At 33.2% G+C, this 19,310-nt stretch overlaps 5 protein-coding genes across 7 annotated transcripts; 3 read left to right on the forward strand and 2 right to left on the reverse strand.

Moving 5' to 3' along the window:
* Nucleotides 1-908: 908 nt before the first annotated feature.
* On the reverse strand, nucleotides 909-4,373 carry LOC108762640 (uncharacterized). Its single transcript, XM_018509713.1, has 5 exons — nucleotides 4,130-4,373; nucleotides 2,667-2,967; nucleotides 1,805-2,249; nucleotides 1,591-1,683; nucleotides 909-1,098 (listed from the first exon to the last, which is right to left on the reverse strand). Exons 1-5 carry the CDS (start codon nucleotides 4,168-4,170, stop codon nucleotides 977-979), a joined length of 1,002 nt encoding a protein of 333 aa, XP_018365215.1. The 5' UTR covers nucleotides 4,171-4,373; the 3' UTR covers nucleotides 909-976.
* Nucleotides 4,374-8,141: 3,768 nt separating this feature from the next.
* mora (cysteine and histidine rich domain containing protein) lies at nucleotides 8,142-9,720 on the forward strand. The gene is made up of 4 exons (XM_018509702.1): nucleotides 8,142-8,430; nucleotides 8,520-9,082; nucleotides 9,177-9,365; nucleotides 9,452-9,720. Exons 1-4 carry the CDS (start codon nucleotides 8,352-8,354, stop codon nucleotides 9,641-9,643), a joined length of 1,023 nt encoding a protein of 340 aa, XP_018365204.1. The 5' UTR covers nucleotides 8,142-8,351; the 3' UTR covers nucleotides 9,644-9,720.
* A 506-nt stretch (nucleotides 9,721-10,226) lies between these two features.
* On the forward strand, nucleotides 10,227-12,124 carry LOC108762632 (esterase OVCA2). The gene is made up of 5 exons (XM_018509703.1): nucleotides 10,227-10,429; nucleotides 10,514-10,676; nucleotides 10,779-10,973; nucleotides 11,061-11,201; nucleotides 11,307-12,124. Exons 1-5 carry the CDS (start codon nucleotides 10,400-10,402, stop codon nucleotides 11,447-11,449), a joined length of 672 nt encoding a protein of 223 aa, XP_018365205.1. The 5' UTR covers nucleotides 10,227-10,399; the 3' UTR covers nucleotides 11,450-12,124.
* An 89-nt stretch (nucleotides 12,125-12,213) lies between these two features.
* EloB (transcription elongation factor elongin B) lies at nucleotides 12,214-13,679 on the reverse strand. Of its 2 annotated transcripts, none has more exons than XM_018509711.1 (3): nucleotides 13,493-13,679; nucleotides 13,321-13,415; nucleotides 12,214-12,902 (listed from the first exon to the last, which is right to left on the reverse strand). In XM_018509711.1, the coding sequence occupies exons 1-3, from the start codon at nucleotides 13,501-13,503 to the stop codon at nucleotides 12,646-12,648; spliced, it is 363 nt and encodes a 120-aa protein (XP_018365213.1). In that variant the 5' UTR covers nucleotides 13,504-13,679; the 3' UTR covers nucleotides 12,214-12,645. The 2 variants fall into 2 exon arrangements, with proteins under 2 accessions (XP_018365213.1, XP_018365214.1); XM_018509712.1 differs by having other exon boundaries at nucleotides 12,217-12,902; nucleotides 13,321-13,414; nucleotides 13,501-13,678.
* Nucleotides 13,680-14,618: 939 nt separating this feature from the next.
* Nucleotides 14,619-18,139, forward strand: Fbxl4 (F box and leucine-rich-repeat gene 4). 2 transcript variants are annotated; one of them, XM_018509708.1, is made up of 8 exons: nucleotides 14,619-14,687; nucleotides 14,931-15,168; nucleotides 15,692-15,785; nucleotides 15,877-16,342; nucleotides 16,419-16,617; nucleotides 16,702-17,053; nucleotides 17,122-17,449; nucleotides 17,722-18,139. In XM_018509708.1, exons 2-8 carry the CDS (start codon nucleotides 14,938-14,940, stop codon nucleotides 18,041-18,043), a joined length of 1,992 nt encoding a protein of 663 aa, XP_018365210.1. In that variant the 5' UTR covers nucleotides 14,619-14,687; nucleotides 14,931-14,937; the 3' UTR covers nucleotides 18,044-18,139. The 2 variants fall into 2 exon arrangements, with proteins under 2 accessions (XP_018365210.1, XP_018365209.1); XM_018509707.1 differs by having other exon boundaries at nucleotides 16,419-17,053.
* Nucleotides 18,140-19,310: the final 1,171 nt, after the last annotated feature.

Consider the following 19,310-nt stretch of genomic DNA (forward strand, 5'->3'; position numbering starts at 1 on the left):
GCTGTAATTGGTGGTGTCCAATCGAGCCGTGATCAATCAGGATCACCCCAAAATTCATAATCAGCTACCACGAAAACCCCCGAGTACAGAGTTTTACGAAAATCTGTGAGATTCTCAAAATTTCATGTCCGCTATATGGGAAATCCGCCATTTTGAAAAGGTTATGGCCAATTGAAATCGGCAAAAAAATTTTTCCTCAAACTTCACTATTCCGATCACCGTTGATCATAGTTAGAATTGAGTCTCGAAACTCTATTGACCCAAAAAAAATTACGAAAAAAAATTCCAAATTTTTGAGTACTTTGGGGGGTGATCCCGATTGATCACGGCTCGATTGGACACCACCAATCACAGCGACCGGTGCTTAGGAGTTTTGTAGTCTCAAGCGGTGTGAGTGGCTCGTGTCCAATTGAGCCGTGTCCAACTGAGTGCCACTCCTTTGCAAATCTGACGCCATATCGAATTTTCTATTTAAGCAAACTCAATTTTGACCATGGATTCTTGAAGAGCATACTCAAAACTAGTAGGAAACATGGTTTTTGTTTGGAAATTTCTCCTCTTTATTTATAAGAATAAGGTTTGAAAATGAACTGAAAAAAAAAACGGGATTTTTGGGCGTTAATGGGTTAATATTTCCAAACTATTTACGTACATTTTTTTTTTCGTATATTTAACAATCTCTTACAATTAAAAATGATTGGTTCTGCATGAAACTACTAAATCTATTTGATTTATAATAATATTTGAATATAATTACAAAAAATGATTAGTTTACAACAACTTATATCTCTTAAATACATTTTAAAATAACACACTACATTTAAAATAATTAATTATTATATATTCTTGTCTTCAAGATAAAATTAAAAGATAGATAGAAGTCACAAAGGAACATGTACAATTAAAAAAGTAGTAGACAACTTTAATGTTTTAAAAAATATTTAGAGATCCTTTAAATATTTAAATCCTTTACTATTTATCCTTTACAGCAAGTTTCATGTTTTTGGATTCGATTGGGCATGAAAGTTCTTTTGCATTTTTTGCAAGGAATTAATTGTGCAGTGTGTTCTTTCCAATTAACATTTTCTTCTTTAATATCTGAAATTCATTGTGCATAATATATAGTTTATAGAATAATTTTTTAGTTATATTTAAAAATATACTCATTGTTTTTATCATTTCTATCATAACTTCTCTTAACTAATTCTTAAATAATTTGATACAATAATTATGCCATATTAAAGTTTGTTGGTACTTGTTGCATTATAATTAGGTATGAAACAAATGTAAGAAACTATATTTCTTTCATACTTAAAGATATGATTAATTAGGATAATTATAAAGTTTATTTCTTAATTTCTTTTTTTTTAATCTCAAGTAGGTTTTATCTTAATAGAATCTTAATCATATATACAGTTAGTTATTAATTCTAATCATTAAAAACTAACAAATATAATATACAATAACTACCAAGATTGAAGAGATTCAACAAAAGAACGACAAATTAAATTATTCTAAATTTATATACGTATAAAGTATTGTTTCGTAAACAGTGCAATTTTATTAATTTAATTAAAAATATCAATATACCTTGGTATGTACGGGAAGATATTAGTTCTCGAGTTGGTTCAGAATGGAATTGTGCAGTATGTTCTTTCCAATTAACATTTTCTTCTTTCATATCTGAAATTCATTGTACATAATACATAGTTTATAGAATAATTTTTTAGTTATATTTAAAAATATAAAGTATTGTTTCGTAAACAGTGCAATTTTATTAATTTAATTAAAAATATCAATATACCTTGGTACGTATGGGAAGGTATTACTTCTCGAGTTGGTTCAAAATGGAATTCAATTGTAACCTCTAATGATTTCTCAAGCTTTTTTGGTGGTGTTCGTGATAATTGATGTCTCGGTTTCATTGGATCAAATGTTATCTGCACATCCGTTGATTCTTGCTGTTCTTTATTGTTTTCTTCTTTCTTATTTTTTTTCTTGAGATTTAGTTTGTCGATACTATGTGAATCTGTTTGTGTGTTTATGCCAAACATATTCTTCTCATTAGAACTAAATTCAATACCACTAAATTCAATTTCTTCGAAAACTTTGGAGGGCTCTCCCATATCTGGACTAAACAGATGTCTATTGAGTTTTCCTGTAGTTTCGTTTTTCTTCCTGTTTTTATTTTTATGAGTCACATCAATTTCGTTAATATTTTCTTTATTTTCTTGATTTTGATCCAATTTCTGTAAAATAAATTTTTATATAAAAACTTCAAGTTAAATTTTTAAAAAGTTACAATATATCAAAGGCTTTAAATGTAAACAATAAGAACAAGAAACATGTAAGCCTACTACTAGATGTATTTTGTAAAAATTCTTTATTAATTATAAAATATATTTTATAATTTTATTTATATATCTACATCTATTTCATAATTTAATAAAGAATAATTTTTGTATAATACATCCAGGCTTACATACTCCTTGTTTAACTCTTAAAAAGTGTTTTTCCAAAGTTTAATTTTTTTAACTTAAGTTATTAATGTAGATAATGTATGGTCCTTATAGAAACTATTTGTTTAATCTTGTTTATATAGAATTATACAAGAGTACTTAAGATCCAGCTAGACAGTTAAAGATTCTTCTTGTTAATATGCCTACCTGATTTTGACATGCTTTATCGTCACATTTACATGACAAGTTACACTTGTTACTCTTCTTTACGCAACCACAAATCCGTGATGAACAATTGCCTTTACAGCCACAACCATTAAGTTTGACCACTGCTGGTGAAGTAACAGGAACAATTTTATGATTGGGAACATCAGGCTTTTTCAAGGTTCCCTTATGTTTTCTTAAGACATCAATCTCAAGTTGCATTACTTTTACTTGTTCTTCTAACTTGGCAATCTCTATAAGACTATCAAAATTTTCAGTCTGTACTCCTATATTTTTTGAGTTGCTAAAAAATTAAATTTTTCCTGTCGTAATCATTATCTCATAATAAAGAATAATAATAATATAGAATATAATAAAATATAACGGTTCCAATAATTCCAAATTAAAACAAAACAACAATAGGATCAAAAACCACTCAGGATAACAATTGAGTAAACAGTATTATTGTAATCAATTCTTCATACAAACTTCTTCATCCAGATGTTTCGACCCCTGTTGGGTCCTTCTCAATAATTCTCAAAAAATAAATTTAAATGTTACCGGTAACTACGCAAGATGTTAAGTATATAATAAAGGCGCAAAAATACTCGCATGTTGGTACTAATAATTGTGGCATAAAAACTACCCAATTTCAATCGGCTTCATCGGAACTAGTAGCTCGTATATTCCAGCACGAATCGTATGCAGTCTAAGATGTCATCGGCTTCATGACAATTTTACAATAAAATGGCCCATTGACATTAACAGCAATAAAGTTGAAATCCTCCTTCATATTCTGCTGATAAAACGAATCCAACAAATTGAAAATATATAAAATGAATGCGGTACGTAATATTAAAACGCAGGAGGATTTCAACTTTATTGCTGTTAATGTCAATGGGCCATTTTATTGTAAAATTGTCATGAAGCCGATGACATCTTAGACTGCATATGATTCGTGCTGGAATATACGAGCTACTAGTTCCGATGAAGCCGATTGAAATTGGACCGTTTTTATGCCACAATTGTTAGTATCAACATACGAATATTTTTACGCCTTTATTATATACTTAACATCTTGCATAGTTACCGGTAGCGTTTAAATTTATTTTTAACATTGAGGACCCAATAGGCGTCGAAACGTCTGGATGAAGAAGTTTGTATGAAGAATTGATTACAATAATACTCAATTGTTATCCTGAGTGATTCTTGACCCTATTGTCGTTTTGTTTTAATTTGGAATAATATAGAACATACTGATAATAATTATAATACTAGACTTATTCCTTAACAAGTGGTCTGTTTTCTGTTCCTGCACTAGACTGTTCAAGAACTCTCTCGCTTTAAATAAATATCAAACACATTTCTATCTTACTTTAAGTTCCAAAAGTATTCACTAGTTCAACCACAGGAAACAGACCTAAAAACGAAATGTGCGATTTTGGGTGAATCCGTTTCTCACTTACCTTGGCAATATAGTTCTAGTTCTCAGTTTCGTTCTGTTCATTTTCGAGATAGCTCTTTAGCAAGTGGTTTACAGTCTAAAATCAGATACTCGTCGAGAAACACTTAAACACGACACCCGACAATTATTGACGTTTCAATCGTTTCGATAACGGATTTAAACGGATTTCGGCGGTTTCCCTTTAAATCAAACATATGAAGGCTGCGTTCAGATACTACACTCGGGAGCACCCAAGCTCCCGAATGCCGTTCAGAAACCAATTGAGAGTATCTCAGCTGATCTCAGCGTTACCTAGGTGGCCCGTTCAGAAACGTGTCGGGTGTTCCCGATCGGGAGAATTTTGCACCCTGCTCTTTGGTTCAAAGGCTGCGTTCAAAAACATCACCCGGGTGTCTCCGTGTATTATCTTATCCTTGTTTAACACTGAGTGAACAACAAAGGGTGCGTTCCGTTTCTCGCATGATGCGCATAATGCGTCATTTATCCTTGTTGCTCACTAATAGCGTTTTCGGCCCGACCGGGTTTGCACCAACCTGGGTTGGATTAATGGCGTTTTGCGCTCTCCTATTGGTAGAGCGTGTGATATCAACCAATAGGAAAGATTAATCCAACCCAGGTTGGTGCAAATCCGATCGGGCCGAAAACGCTATAAATGTTAAACAAGGACAATAGATGCATCATGCGCATCATGCGCGATACGGAATGCACCTAAAGATAATACGATACGCGGGGGCACTCGAGTGATGTTTCTGAACGCAGCCTAAGAGTAAATTTTCACGAGCTGCTCAAACCGGCTGTTTCAGCTACAAAAAGGATCACGTGGTAAAAATTGACGAATATCAAGCGTCTATTTTGATCTTTTTTGTCGCTGAAACAACCGGTTAGAGCAGCTCGTGAAAATTTACCTTTAGATGGAAAGTCTTTTGATCGAGTTGACACACAAAGCGCGGGAAGCGAAACATGGGCTGCTTTCAGTAGACTCAGCAGTTTTGCAACCGTTTTGTGATTCGTTGCGCTGATTGGATTATACTTTTAGATTTAAAGGAATAGTCCTATCTCAGCGAAGAATCACAAAACGGTTGCAAAACTGTTGAGTCTGCTAAACGCAGCCATGGCTACAAATAAGAAATTTATTAATGCAATTTAATAATGAAAATCAAATTATATTGTGGAATCCTGAAAGTAAAAACTTATTAGTTTTTATATTAATTTGTAATTTGTCCTGAAAGTAAGTAAAATATATTTTACTTCGTTCGATTAAAATTTACGATGAAGTACAATAAAGGTTTTTTCGTCATGTTGCGTATGAAGTCCCGTTAAAGTGTAATAACGGTATAGTATTCTTTGATAAATCAATTTGTTAGCAAAATATTTATCTTTAAACGTAATTATAATTAATTGAATATGTCTAACTTGATTGCATTTATTTGCACAAAACATTTAATATTAGAGATTATTGACCTTGTTTACAAGAATCCTTGATACGCGTGTTAACTAGTAAGTGTCTATTAAATTATCTTAATTTCGGCAATGCATAAAGGTCCGTCTACAATACACGGAGTAAGAAGTAAGAGTAAGAAATTGACCAATCACAGTCGAATGTGAGAAAAATAATCGACTGCGATTGGTCAATTTCTTACTCTTACTTCTTACTCCGTGTATTGTAGACGGGCCTTAAAGAATAGTGTACTACTCCCGTACAATATGTATCAAAATAATTAATTAAATTAGTCATATCATGTATATGTTTACATGTTTCATTGAAATTAAGATAATATAGGCTGCGGTCCACTTAGCGCTTCAAACGCTACAGAGCATTTGTAGCACTGATATGACTGGTCCATTTGATGCTTCGGAAATCGGAACACTCCCAGCAACTCTGATACGTCATCAATACGTCATCGTTTTTGCTCCCACTTCGCTTCAACTGCCTCACCTCGGGAGGTGAGTTGGCTGGAGCGTTCACGTAGCAATTGTGGCATTCGAAATAGTAATGGGCCAATCGAAACGTAGCGTTTGGAGCATAACGTTTAGAGCATTTGGAAGAAGCACAAGTGGACCGCAACCTATGAAACAGAAACAATAGCCTAGTTTACACCTAGAGTCCTATATATATAGCGTTTTCGATTGGGCAAAAGTTAGTGCGCACCAGTGCGCACTCAGTTCACACCAACACTGGACGAGTTCCATGGGTTGCACTGAATAGTGCAAGTTCAAAAGAATACGCCAAGATTTTCAGTGCTAAAGCTGAAACTCATTTTTGTTCACTTTGAAGCAATGTTCAACAAAATGTTACAAAACTACAGTAAAAGATATTAAGAGTAGGGACAAGACCCCGTTTTCAATTCAACTGCGCAGATTTGCTTGTCCCTATGTATATCCTGGTATATCCTTAACTGTGATAAAACGTGCACTGAACTGGCACCGTCAAAATATCTCGTGTCACTTAGTGCGCACTGAGTGCGCACTACGCGAGTGTCGTGCGATCAAATGAACACGTGACACTAGCCAAGTGCGCATTGGCACTGCCAATCGAACACGCTCTTGACACTGAGTGATCTTTCACTCACACTCACTCTTTTAGCGTTTTCGGCCCGATCGGGTTTGCACCAACCTGGGTTGGATTAATCTTTCCTATTGGTTGATTTCACCCGCTCTACCAATAGGAGAGCACAAAACGCCATTAATCCAACCCAAGTTGGTGCAAACCTGGCCGGGCCGAAAACGCTATAATAGAGAGAAGTGACATTGATGTCCGAGTTTCTGATTGGTAGTCTGATATATATTCTGATTGGGAATCCCCTCCTAAGAAGCATCCATATTGTGACCGCAGCTGATTATATGTAGCTGCACATGTGACCGCGACACATGTGGCCGCCGACTTCAGTTGTGTCTCACTTATCAGAAGGAACGTGCATTCAACTAAGTTATGACATAAAGAATCATTACATCCTTGCTATTCACATCGAAGTACAGAATTGAAGGTTGGAGTATGTTTATGTTTCTGCTGAATTCACATTGCACCCGATTTGCGTCGTACGACGCACTTCAACCAATCAGAAAACAGAATTCCGATGATACAAAGCAAAATCCATCGGAATCCTGTTTTCTAATTGGTTGCAGAGCGTCGTACGACGCAAATCGGATGCAGTGTGAATCCAGCAATTGGATGCATTCAATACTACAATGCTTCGCTATTGGTTACACGCTGTACCAATAGGAGAGCACGAAACATCATTACTTCAACCCAAGTTGGTCCAAACTCGGTCGGGCCGAAAACGCCATAAAAGAATACACCAATTCACTTCACAACAGTTGAATCTGCTGAATGCGACCATCGAGTGCAAATCGGTATATATATTTTTAATGTTAATAAATAATTTAACTTTTAAATTACATATTTTTTGTTATCATGATAATGTACCTTATAACGTTAAAAGAATTAAATTATTTTATTAACATTGAAAAAAAAATGTAAATCGATTTAATTATCACTCAATTGCACTCCATATTGCACTAGTTTTCCCAGCGGAAACGATATATATGGCTGCGTTCAGCAGACTCAGGCCGCGGTCCGATACACGCTCACACGCTTAAAAATCATTTCATCCTTGTTGTTTGTCAAATGTTAAACGAAGACAAACAATACTCATGAGCGTTGTCAGCATGATTCGGACCACGGCCTCAACAGTTTTGCAACCATTTTGTGATTGTTCGCTGAGATAGGACTATTCCTTTAAATCTAAAAGTATAATCCAATCAGCGCGACGAATCACAAAACGGTTGCAAAACTGCTGATGCCTCCGGCACACCAGCGCGATGTTCGTCGCGCGCGACACCCAATGAGTGTACAGCTTTACCGATGTTCTCATTCTAAAGGTATACTCTCATTGGATATCGCGTGTCGCGCGCGACAAACATCGCGCTGGTGTGCCGGAGCCATGAGTCTGCTGAACGCAGCCTATGTATACTTGTTTATATGCACATAGGGTGTTTCTAAAAAAAATGAAATCGGGTAGCGAGCTGCGAGACTAGCGAGTCGATTGAGATTCGGAACATTTTTAGCTTTGGGGCTTGGAATTTTTTAAAAACTACCAAAAACAAAGCCCGACAAAATTGGGAAAGATATCGTGAGAGAGAAGAGAGGGAAGCGATTTATTGAGCTGCTCTTCCAAAACTTAGTGGGACAGATAAGTGCAAATATTCAAAGAAATTTTCTCGAAATGTCACAGGAAACAAATCTGTTGCATTGTTATCATCGCGGCTGTGGAAAGAAATACGATCCGAACGACAATAAAGACGGTAAGTTGTATATGCACTTTTTTATTAAGTTTTTAGTACTAAATTAATAACATTTACGAAAAAAAGATACTCTTATGGTTCTTTCACAGACAGTTGCCTTCATCATCCGGGACATCCAGTGTTTCACGACGCATACAAAGGATGGTCTTGTTGCAACAAGAAGTGTACGGACTTTACCGAATTCTTGAATATCAAGGGCTGCACGAAGTCGAAGCATTCCAATGTAAAACCATCGGAGCCAGAGAAACCACCGGTCGAGAAATGCAAAGTTGACAAAGTAATACAGGTTGTCACAGGACCTTTATGCAATGGAGCATCCCTGGAAAGACCTCCATTTGAGGCGTCTCAACTTGTACTGTCACCGACGATATCTCCCATTTTACTAGAACAAATTAAAGGGTTGACAGTTTTAGAAAATAATAAACCAACTGACAGCGTAGTACAGATAGGACAAACTTGTAAAAACAATTCCTGCAAGGGGACTTATACAGGGATTGCCTCTGACGAGGAGGTTTGCAATTATCATTCTGGTGTACCTATTTTTCATGAAGGACTGAAATACTGGTCTTGCTGTAAAAAGAAAACTACGGAATTTTCTTTGTTTTTGGATCAGCCAGGTTGTACGCAAGGCAAACATATATGGTTTTCCAAGGTATACCATTTATAGATAAGTTCATGATATCAATTATTTAATATTAAATTCATTTAATATGTATCTTTGACAATTGACACATAATTTATTTTAGAGTACGGGAAAGAAGGCGCAATGCAGGATGGACTGGCATCAAACTGGATCATATGTAGTCGTTTCTATATTTGCAAAAAAATATCTGCCCAGTCAGTCTACCATAAAATTAAATCCTATCCATCTGACAGTAGATTTATTCTTTGTAGAAGAAGATTCAAGATATTACCTTGATATAGAATTGAAAGGAGTACGTATTAATTTTAATATTTTAATTTTGAATGTGTAATTGACAAACAGTGTTTAAGATGTACATTTATTTTACATTACTTTTAGATTATTAATGTCGAGCAAAGTAGTGTACACATGCTGCCAACTAAAGTAGAAATTAAATTAAAAAAGGCCGAACCTGGTTCTTGGCCGAAGTTGGATGTTCCCAGAGAATCAAAGCCAAGAAACTCTGAAAGTAATGAAAATATAACAAATCTTAATTCCCAAATTGAAGCTGTGGATCTTAGTAATCTTTAAATACTGAGAATTTTTAATAGTTAAAGGATATATAATTAAATTGCTGAAATTGTAATTTACTTTTCATTTATTTAAATGTAAAAGAGAAATGTTTTTAACAAAATATGTGACCGTTTTCGTTATAGCGATCCTTAATGCGACAGAAACACATGGAAATGTATCATAAATTGTTTTTTATTTAAATTGAAAAAGTTCAAACTTGTACATGAAATATTGCATATTTTTTGTGAAGTTTAATTATTTTTTCTAGCCCTGTCTAAATGAAAAAAAGAAATTAATAGTTTTAATAAATTTAAATTAATATTTCATTATATATATAGAAGTTCTTCTTTTCCTAAAACATATATTTATAAGTTATGCTGTACTTGTGATCATAAACATGCATTTAATAATTTTTACCATAATTATGGCTGTGTAATAATCAAATTTTTTTATTAAAAAATTTTTCAAAAACAGCCATAAAAATATTTAATTTAATAGAGACCGAGCTTGTTTAGAAAAAGGTTATTCGTATTAAAATTCTTAAAATTCTTAAAAATTATTGCGTTTAAAATGAGATAAATATATATTCAAGCATTGAAGAGAGAAAAATTCGAAGATTCTAAGTACAAAAAGTGCAAGCAAAGGGAACAGACCTAAGAATAAGTGTGTTCAGATACGGAGATTCTAATACATATCGCAGTGTGTTTACTGGTGTCTAGTAGACACTGTCTACTAACCTTTTTGATCATGTGATGTACATGTATTCATACTTGAATGATGCTGGCCACTAAATCGAAATTGCGGGTAAATAATCATTGACGCATTGACGTGAAAATATATCCACAAATTAATGTATATATACTCTGTGATATATTTATCTTATTTTAGATATTAGCGCTTCACGGATATATGCAATCAGACGTGATCTTTAGTGCTAAATTAGGATCGTTGAGAAAAGGATTTAAAAAAGAAATAGAGTTCACGTTTATAAGAGCACCACATAAAGTTCCACCCCAAAATAAAACTGGTCAAGAGGATACAGATGAAAATGGTGTGAGAGAAATATCAACAAAAATATAAAATTTCTTATCCTGTCAAGAAATTGCATCATAACTTAATGAGCACTAATGATATTGCTACGTATGAATTATAGGATACGGATGGTGGTTTAATACAGAGGATCATGTGTTTAAAGCTGTAGTGCCTAGTAACTTGTGTGTAGGATTCAATGATAGTGTAACTGTGATCGAGAAAGTGTTCTCAGAACAAGGTCCTTTCGATGGAATATTGGGTTTCTCACAGGGAGCAGCTTTTGTCAGTATACTATGTGCTATGAAGAAGAAGAAAAGTGAGTTTGAAAATAATATATATATTATGTGATACACACATGTATATGGTTACATAAAATAAATATATAATTGCTATCTTCTTGTAGTATTACAAATCGAGTTTGACTTTGTTATTGTGATATCTGGATTTAAGTCACTGTGTGTACCTCACGCAAAATATTATGATGAAGAAATCGATATGCCTTCCTTGCATATTTATGGAGAGAACGATCAAGTTATTCCAACAGGTATATATGATAAATAGTTTGATATCATTAATTATAATCAATAATATTTAAAGCAAATCACATTCAATGCTTCATCAATGCTAATGTAATCCTTCTTTATTGTAGTAATGGCAGAGCAAATTAGTTGTCTATTCTCAAATAAGAAAGAGATACGACACGAAGGTGGACATTACGTGCCGAGTAAAAAAGATATTTATAGGGATTTTGTAATGGAAATGCTTAGCAAATATAAGAACTTAAGTAGTTAACAATGGTCTTATTTTATTATTAAATTTTATTTACCCGGTTTAGCATGCAATTCTATTCGAAAACAATTGCTTGTGTACATGAATAATAGATAAATACAGGGCGAATCAGTCGTTGAACTAGCTTTTTACTCTATAAGAAAATAATTGACTGCACATGTTATAATTCAATTAGATATGAAGTCGATAATTTTATCATAGGATAAAAAGTTCGTTCAACAACTCTGATTCACTTTGTATATGCTAAAGGATTTTCAAAAATATTAAATAAAGATATGTAATCATGTACAATATATTTTTGTTCACTATCACGTAGCATGACATTACTTGTGTATTGTTACAAGTCTTATCGTAGCGTATAGTTAAAATGGTGTTGCCATTAGTTATAAAACTGTATAAGTTAGACAATAATTAATAGGATACAATATTATAGAACTAAAGATCATTAATTAGAGCATATATTTTACATTTATAATTGTGTACTATATCAGATCAGATCCAGTCTGTCTTATATGACAATACGCTGTAACTACCAAATTTGTAATTTAGACATTACTAGAGTCATACATGTTAAATAAAAAAATTTAATGCTTCTTTTACAAAACATTGCATTTGATTTTCCTTGTGGTGTAAGAAATACGTATACAGAATAAGTGAAAGTGTGGAGAGAGAGAGAGAGAGAGAGAGAGAGAGAGAGAAGTTATTTAATTTGAAGATATTTTTAAAAAGTATTTAAAAATAATTAAGCTATACCTGTAATTTAAATGTAAGCTGAGGTATTCATATTTCGCACTTTGACCATAACAAAACACTTATGTTAATAATTTTATAGCTATGTAAATTTGGTTTGATGCACAATAGTGAGCAGAAATTTTTTTTACTTTTATTATCACTTTCAGTCTAATAATCAAGTACAAATTAGTACTCATCACATGTCCTTACAAGATCGACAATCGCATGACTATATAGCATCCTCATTAAATTGAATATTGAAAAATTTTGCAGCTCTGAATACTTGTGTAAAATTGCATATGTCTAATATTCGTAGGGTGTTTAGTTACCATATTCACACTCTAGTATTCACATACGTAGTACATGAGATTTCCTTTTATCCTTCTTTATCATTCAGAGCTGCCCTGACGATTACTAAATTGCGCAGAACACAAAACTTCATCGTTGAGCGACGCAACTGCGTCATTTCAAGGAGACTGCTCTTGGCCATTATTTTCCTGAGACTTCATAACGTCAGGGAGATCTGGTGGTAGTGAGAATGGTGTCATTTCGAGAGGTTCAAACTGGCCATCTGGCTGACGCAGTGCTAAACCGACTAATGCAGGACATTGTGCTTTTGCAGTTGACGATGTTAGCCCGTAATCTTGTAAAGTCTTGTTGTCTGACATTAAAAGATTGTCCTTGTTAAATAGTTGTTGATTTGCCGGTGGTACTTTCATTATACCTATAAAAAAAAGAGAGTGAGCATTAACTCCAATATAAAAGTAAGTTTTATTTTTTAAAAAACTTGCAACTATTAATGTTCATAAATTAAGAATGAACATAATTTCATCGAAATAGGAGCTTTAAGATGTTTTTGTTAGATACACTAAAAGATGTACTAATTAAAATATTTTTCATAAACTTGACATACAACTGGTCAATAATTGTTGTGTGTGTACATACACATACACACACACATAATTATTCCATTCGCTATTAATGTAATTTATTCTGTCTATACTTAGGTTTAATCCTACATTCATTCAGTGAGCCGCAAATCGTTCTATTGAAGTAACAATCATCCAATTGTGACTGGCCGAGTGACATGTCAAGAAAAAAAAAAAGATGCTGTCACTGTACTTGTGACACGAACGCCTTACCTTCAATCATTTTCTTGAGCTCGAGAACCGTAGTATCATCCTTTGCATCGGTAAATATCGTCAATTTTTTTCGCCTGATCATTAAAAATACGTCCTACAACGGGAAAAGGTTGTGAATAGATTTACAGGTTAGTCGACCTGAATCGTCGACCGGACGAGACATCGAAAACGGATTCTTACCATTGTGAGCCTAATTATGTACACCTAATATCACAATGTAACGATAGGATTGTTGTATCGTCACTGGAGACCGTTCTATGTCTCAAAACTTTATGTTTACCAGCAGACCTTCAGGTCAGGGGTACACCGGACCCACGACCGCATGCAGTAACCTCAGATCGTGAAATTTACTAACGCATGCGTGCTCCTGCCGACCCCTACACGCGTATGCGCAGCTGATTGTACAGTGAAGGCCCGTCTACAATACACGGAGTAAGAAGTAAGAGTAAGAAATTGACCAATCACAGTCGATTATTCTTCTCACATTCGACTGCGATTGGTCAATTTCTTACTCTTACTTCTTACTCCGTGTATTGTAGACGGGCCTTTAAGCCTTGTGTCTACGATGCTAGAAATCGGTCCGAGATCTCGGATAGAGAAAAAATTAACAAATCGCATTTGAACAATTTGATCACATGACTATTGCGATTAGGTCAATTCTTTCTTCATCCGAGATCTCGGACCGATTTCTAGCATCGTGGACACAAGGCTTTATGCAGGTTACGCCGCATGTGACGGCACCCTGATACGGGCTATAGTGCTGTCAGTTGACAGTTGGCTCCCTGAACAGCGGTAGCGCTACATAGCACTGGTAGTTAAAGTCACTAGATTTATAAATCTAGTGACTTTACTGGTAGTGAGCTCCCTGAACGCACCTTTTGAATATAAGATCTGACTATGAATACCGGTCTTGGTTAACTTTTAACTTATGCTTTTAGTAGAAGTGAATAGAATATTATCCAAAGACGTAAAGAATGCACTGCGCGATCCGTGTGTCAAAATGATCGATAGGGATGAGAGAGAGGGACCGTGGCAGACGGCCATTTTTATCTCTTTCCATTCAATGGTGTAATGAGAGAGAGAATGAGAGGGAGATTGGCCGTCTCCTACGGTCCCTCCCTCTCATCTTGTCGACCTTTGATACATTACTTGCATACGGATCGCGCAGTCCATTCTCTATGGTTGGGTTCAGGGAGACGCTATTAGCGATATTTGTGTCATTCCATCTTCATCGTCCATTAAATGTGAAACAAGGATAGTTTGACACAAATTGCGTTGATAGCGCGCTCCCCGAACGCAGTCTATGTCTTTGATATTATCAGATACTCCACTGATGTGAGAAGAAATTGACTTTAACTCATTCATAGGTATTGTGTGTATAACATGTATATTGATGTATATAGTCATTTAGTTACAATTTTGCGAGTTTCGATGAAATTAATCGATCTTTCCATTGTACTTGATATTGGCTTGATATAGAGAGTTAAGAATCTGATAACAGATTTATCTTAATTTTTATGTATAGAGTATAATATAATTATATCATTAAAATACAATAATTTAATGTGTACTTAAAAAACATATATTTTCTATTTCTTATTTCCTTTCAGTTAAAAAATGTTATCTCTCCCTCATCAGCCTCCTTTATACAGTGACAATGATAATGTCGAAAGAGTACGCATAGGCAGGAATTATCATGTTGATTTTGTCCAACAATTTGTGAAGAATGTTCGTAGCTTTAGTTCTCAGTATGGCGGTAATTCTAGCATATCTTATGCTGCTACTAACATAATTGGACCATTTAGTCAATTTCCAAATTATGGAGATTTTGCACAAACATTTGCCATGGTATGTATTTCTTTACTTGTTATTGTCTTAAAAGCTGAAAAGCAATTACAAATTTTTCTGCATTTCCAAATGGTTATATTTTAAGTCCAATTGCACCAACATTCTTCTAACTTTAAGCAAAGCTTAAAAATTTTTCTACTTTTAAAGTTAACAGAGATGGAAAGAGAGAGAGTTTTAAGCCTTGCTTAAAATTAAAGTAACGTTTGTGCAATCTCGGCCTTGTTCTTTTATTTATAACTCTTCAATTAACCTCCCATAAAACTGATAATAGATATATGAACCGTGTTTCAAAATTCATTGCAAGTGTTGAAAATCTATAGTGTACATTACGTAAACTGTAGATTTTTAGCATTAGCAGTGAATTTTGGAACAAAGAATTTTTGAATAAGGATTGAAATAAATGTAGGAGATCCATCAATTACAACTTAATTATTCATATCTAGAATGACATCATTCCAATAATAGCAATCTACTTTAATGCCATAAAATTTTATAATATTTTTTTTCTAACTGTTTCATACAGAGGACTTATGGACCGTGGTGGGATAAAGCACCTTCGAGATCAATTGATTATATGCCACAGAATAATACAGATGTTGTGAGCCAAGATTATATTGGTATGTAATATTTGAATTAATAAATAAAAGATTGTTAAAAAATACATTTCTATTGAGAAGAAAGAATATAATTGTATTTTTTATATTCAAGATATTGAGTATCATGAAGCTGTGTATCCAGTAAGAGTTTCTATATACGAAGTATATAATCCTGGGAGCATAATTCGAATTTGGGCTGAAGAGTTTAGAGGTCGATGGTTTCTACTGTGGAATGGACCACCTCAGATTGTTCCTCCAAAATCACGGATATTTTCTCCGCCTTTACAATCGTGTGACTTTAAAACCAAACTACTCAGATTAGAATTTAACCACAGTTTATTGGACTACTACACAGAGATAGATGCTGTGATGCTTATTGGAACATCAGAATTGATTTTTCCTAGAGATCCAGCTCACAATCATAGTTTAACTAATCTGTTAATAAGCATTAATTGCGACTTGTTTGAAACTCCTTGCCATGAGGATATCCATAATTTAACACCAAACTATAAAAATGCATATTTGGATATAATCCATCTTAAGAAGACATTGATTAAACATTGTGTTCTGTTCAAAAGGTATTACAATTGTCAATAGTAAGATTTATTCTTTTTTTGATGAGTGCAAATAAGTTTGTACCAATGTTATTTGTAGCGATGTAGTAGCAAATTTTCACGACAGCAACCTAGCATCTCAGCTAAGATCCCTTTATTATTGTGTACCACCTCTTAAAGAAGGATCTGATAGTATGCAACGCTTTTTATCAGAAGAACTTTCAAAGTTTATGAAAGATGTTAAACACTCTTTAGATGAATCCAAGAAGCCATCACGTTATAATTTTTCTGCACTTCCTGTAAAGTATACTAAGAAGTTTTTGTCACACATATCAATATTTACTGTTATTTTGCTTATTAAAATTTTATATTTTATCTTGCAGGATGAAATAATAATGAGAATATTAAGAAACTTGGACCTAAAGTCATTATGTCGCATGAGCAGAGTAAATAAACATTTCAATAATTTAGCACAAGACCATCTGCTTTATACAAGTTTAAACTTAAAACCATATTGGCACGTTATTAAGAAAAAAGCATTGTATTACTTAGCACCTAGATGTAAATATTTACGACGGTTGGATCTTTCATGGTGTGAGACATTTTTTTTCCCGGAAATTGACAATTTTCTTGTCACTTGTGGTAGTCTCTTAACACATTTACGATTAAATTGCTGCTTATGGATCAACAACAACGCCATGCTTAAAATTTCAAGAATATGCAAAAATTTGAAAGGTATATATACAAATGATTATTATAATCATGAGCAAATTATATAATCGGTACATATATATTTTTCTTAGAATTAGGTCTACGTAATTGTGACTCGATAAGTGAAAAGGGATTCTCATATCTCGAAAATCTGGAGTTCCTGGAGCATTTGGATCTTTACAGGACACATATAAATACTCAAACTCTTTGCAAGATACTGCGAAGAAATATACGAATGCGTCACTTACGTATAGGAGGCACCGACAAAAGTCTGAATGTAGATGAAGTTGCAATGGAATTGAAAAATTTCTGTCCAGATTTGGAAAGTATAGATTTATGGAAAACACACACTCTTACATCGCAAGGTATTGATGCCCTTGCTGACTGCAAAAATCTACGAGAAGTGGATTTTGGTTGGTGGTACGTGTTATGTCACACTTTCTTTGAAAATACATGTTCTGTCGCACTTTTTGCAGAATACGTTTTCCTCATTCCTTTATGGGATGACGAATCAAATCTGAGATTAACTTACTAACTAATAAGTCTATTGTTCTCATACGGATCTATGCGTGTGTAATCCCAGTTTTTTTAAAAACAAACAAATTATCATATTCATCAAAATTTATATGCTTGTATCTTGAAATAGCTGTATTGTCTTTCTGTTTACGATTAAACATTTTTTTTATTTACAGCGGCAGTACAACTGGTCATGGTGATAGCTTCCGTAGATTGTTTTCCTCCTGTCAACACCTGGAAAAAGTTTTCCTGACCTCTGTTAGAGGCCTTACTGAACGTGATCTAAGAGCACTGACATTGTGTAAAAATTTAAAACAGTTAGATTTGTTAGGTACATTATCCCTGACAGCTGAGATATGTCACGCAATTTTCATGAATTGTCCTAAATTAGAGATGATTGATCTCAGCTTTTGTGACAATATTGCCGATTGCTCGATTCAGCAGTGGCAGCAAATATACACACATATAGCCATTAAAAGAGTACACTGCGAATGGTGATTAGGTCTAATATAAATTTTAAGATTTAATATAAATCTTTCTCTCGAGAAAATCACATTTTCAAAAAGTGAGCTAAGTGTATGTATCTCTTGAAAGAACGAGATAAATATGTTTTAATTGTACATTTTACATATATTTAAACTTATTTTTTAAATAAAAAACAAAAAATTATGTTAATTAGGAAGTAAAAATTTATATACGATTTAAATCTCATTTTTTAAATATTTATTAAAATGTAATGAAATCGCATTTTATATTACAACATCAGGAAATACATCGATTTCTTAATCAGATAAACTTCACCTATCTGGGAATAAAATCGAATCAGTTCTGTGATTCGAAATTACAGTTTCAGTGATGTGGTACTTGTGTCTACTGCTAAAAAAGAACTAATTGCAATAGATTTTCATATATTTGTATATATTTGTACTCTGTTATTAAAATTTTTTTATTTCAACAAATCTCTTATATTCTGTCTTTTAAATATTATGAATTGAAAGTAAAACTTTGTAGTATGTGTTCTAATATTTCTATTAAATATATTTATGTTTCATAAAATAAAATCGAATCGGTTCTGTGATTCGAAATTACAGTTTCAGTGATGTGGTACTTGTGTCTACTGCTAAAAAAAAACTAATTGCAATAGATTTTCATATATTTGTATATATTTGTACTCTGTTATTAAAATTTTTTTATTTCAACAAATCTCTTATATTCTGTCTTTTAAATATTACGAATTGAAAGTAAAACTTTGTAGTATGTGTTCTAATATTTCTATTAAATATATTTATGTTTCATATTAATATTTAAATATTAAATAATATATATATTATTAAGTATTATTTTAAGTATTTATAGATATTAAGGTTTGTTTGCATTACATAATTCTTCAACATTTTTGTACTTAAAACGAAATAAATATACATATACTTGGTCGTTGAAGAGAGAGAAAACGAAATTATCTATTTAGTTGAAATATTTTTAAGAAATAAGTTCTCTTTGTTTCTTTACAACTAACATTAATATTTATATGTAATAAATCGGATGGAAATTTAATAAACTTTATTATTGCTAATAAATCATATTATTTAGTTTAACATCTTTATATCAATGGTTCCGTTCAGCAGAACGTTTATTTTGCAACTGTTGGAAGTTTTCTACTCGCTGATTGGATCATTTTTTTAGATTTAGAGAGGAACGATTCTATCTGCGAATCATAAAACGAAACTATTTTTCTGCTGAACACAGCCATCTCTGTATCCTTTCC

Source organism: Trachymyrmex cornetzi, unplaced genomic scaffold, assembly GCF_001594075.2.
Source record: "Trachymyrmex cornetzi isolate Tcor2-1 unplaced genomic scaffold, Tcor1.1 scaffold313, whole genome shotgun sequence".
Taxonomy (NCBI): domain Eukaryota; kingdom Metazoa; phylum Arthropoda; class Insecta; order Hymenoptera; family Formicidae; genus Trachymyrmex; species Trachymyrmex cornetzi.

Excerpts from the sequence above, each read along its gene's own strand:
- Fbxl4 (XM_018509707.1), top strand. The coding sequence starts at position 14,938 with ATGTTATCTCTCCCTCATCAGCCTCCTTTATACAGTGACAATGATAAT. Across the intron at positions 15,169-15,691 it reads TTGCACAAACATTTGCCATG|AGGACTTATGGACCGTGGTG; the intron begins GTATGTATTTCT and ends TGTTTCATACAG. Across the intron at positions 15,786-15,876 it reads TGTGAGCCAAGATTATATTG|ATATTGAGTATCATGAAGCT; the intron begins GTATGTAATATT and ends TTTATATTCAAG.
- LOC108762632 (XM_018509703.1), top strand. The coding sequence starts at position 10,400 with ATGATGCTGGCCACTAAATCGAAATTGCGG. Across the intron at positions 10,677-10,778 it reads AGAGGATACAGATGAAAATG|GATACGGATGGTGGTTTAAT; the intron begins GTGTGAGAGAAA and ends TATGAATTATAG. Across the intron at positions 10,974-11,060 it reads TGCTATGAAGAAGAAGAAAA|TATTACAAATCGAGTTTGAC; the intron begins GTGAGTTTGAAA and ends ATCTTCTTGTAG.
- LOC108762640 (XM_018509713.1), bottom strand. The coding sequence starts at position 4,170 with ATGAACAGAACGAAACTGAGAACTAGAACTATATTGCCAAG. Across the intron at positions 1,684-1,804 it reads ACCTTCCCATACGTACCAAG|ATATGAAAGAAGAAAATGTT; the intron begins GTATATTGATAT and ends AATGAATTTCAG. Across the intron at positions 1,099-1,590 it reads ATCTTCCCGTACATACCAAG|ATATTAAAGAAGAAAATGTT; the intron begins GTATATTGATAT and ends AATGAATTTCAG.
- EloB (XM_018509711.1), bottom strand. Across the intron at positions 12,903-13,320 it reads GCTCAAGAAAATGATTGAAG|GTATAATGAAAGTACCACCG; the intron begins GTAAGGCGTTCG and ends TTTTTTTTATAG.
- mora (XM_018509702.1), top strand. The coding sequence starts at position 8,352 with ATGTCACAGGAAACAAATCTGTTGCATTGTTATCATCGCGGCTGTGGA. Across the intron at positions 8,431-8,519 it reads TCCGAACGACAATAAAGACG|ACAGTTGCCTTCATCATCCG; the intron begins GTAAGTTGTATA and ends GTTCTTTCACAG. Across the intron at positions 9,366-9,451 it reads TTGATATAGAATTGAAAGGA|ATTATTAATGTCGAGCAAAG; the intron begins GTACGTATTAAT and ends CATTACTTTTAG.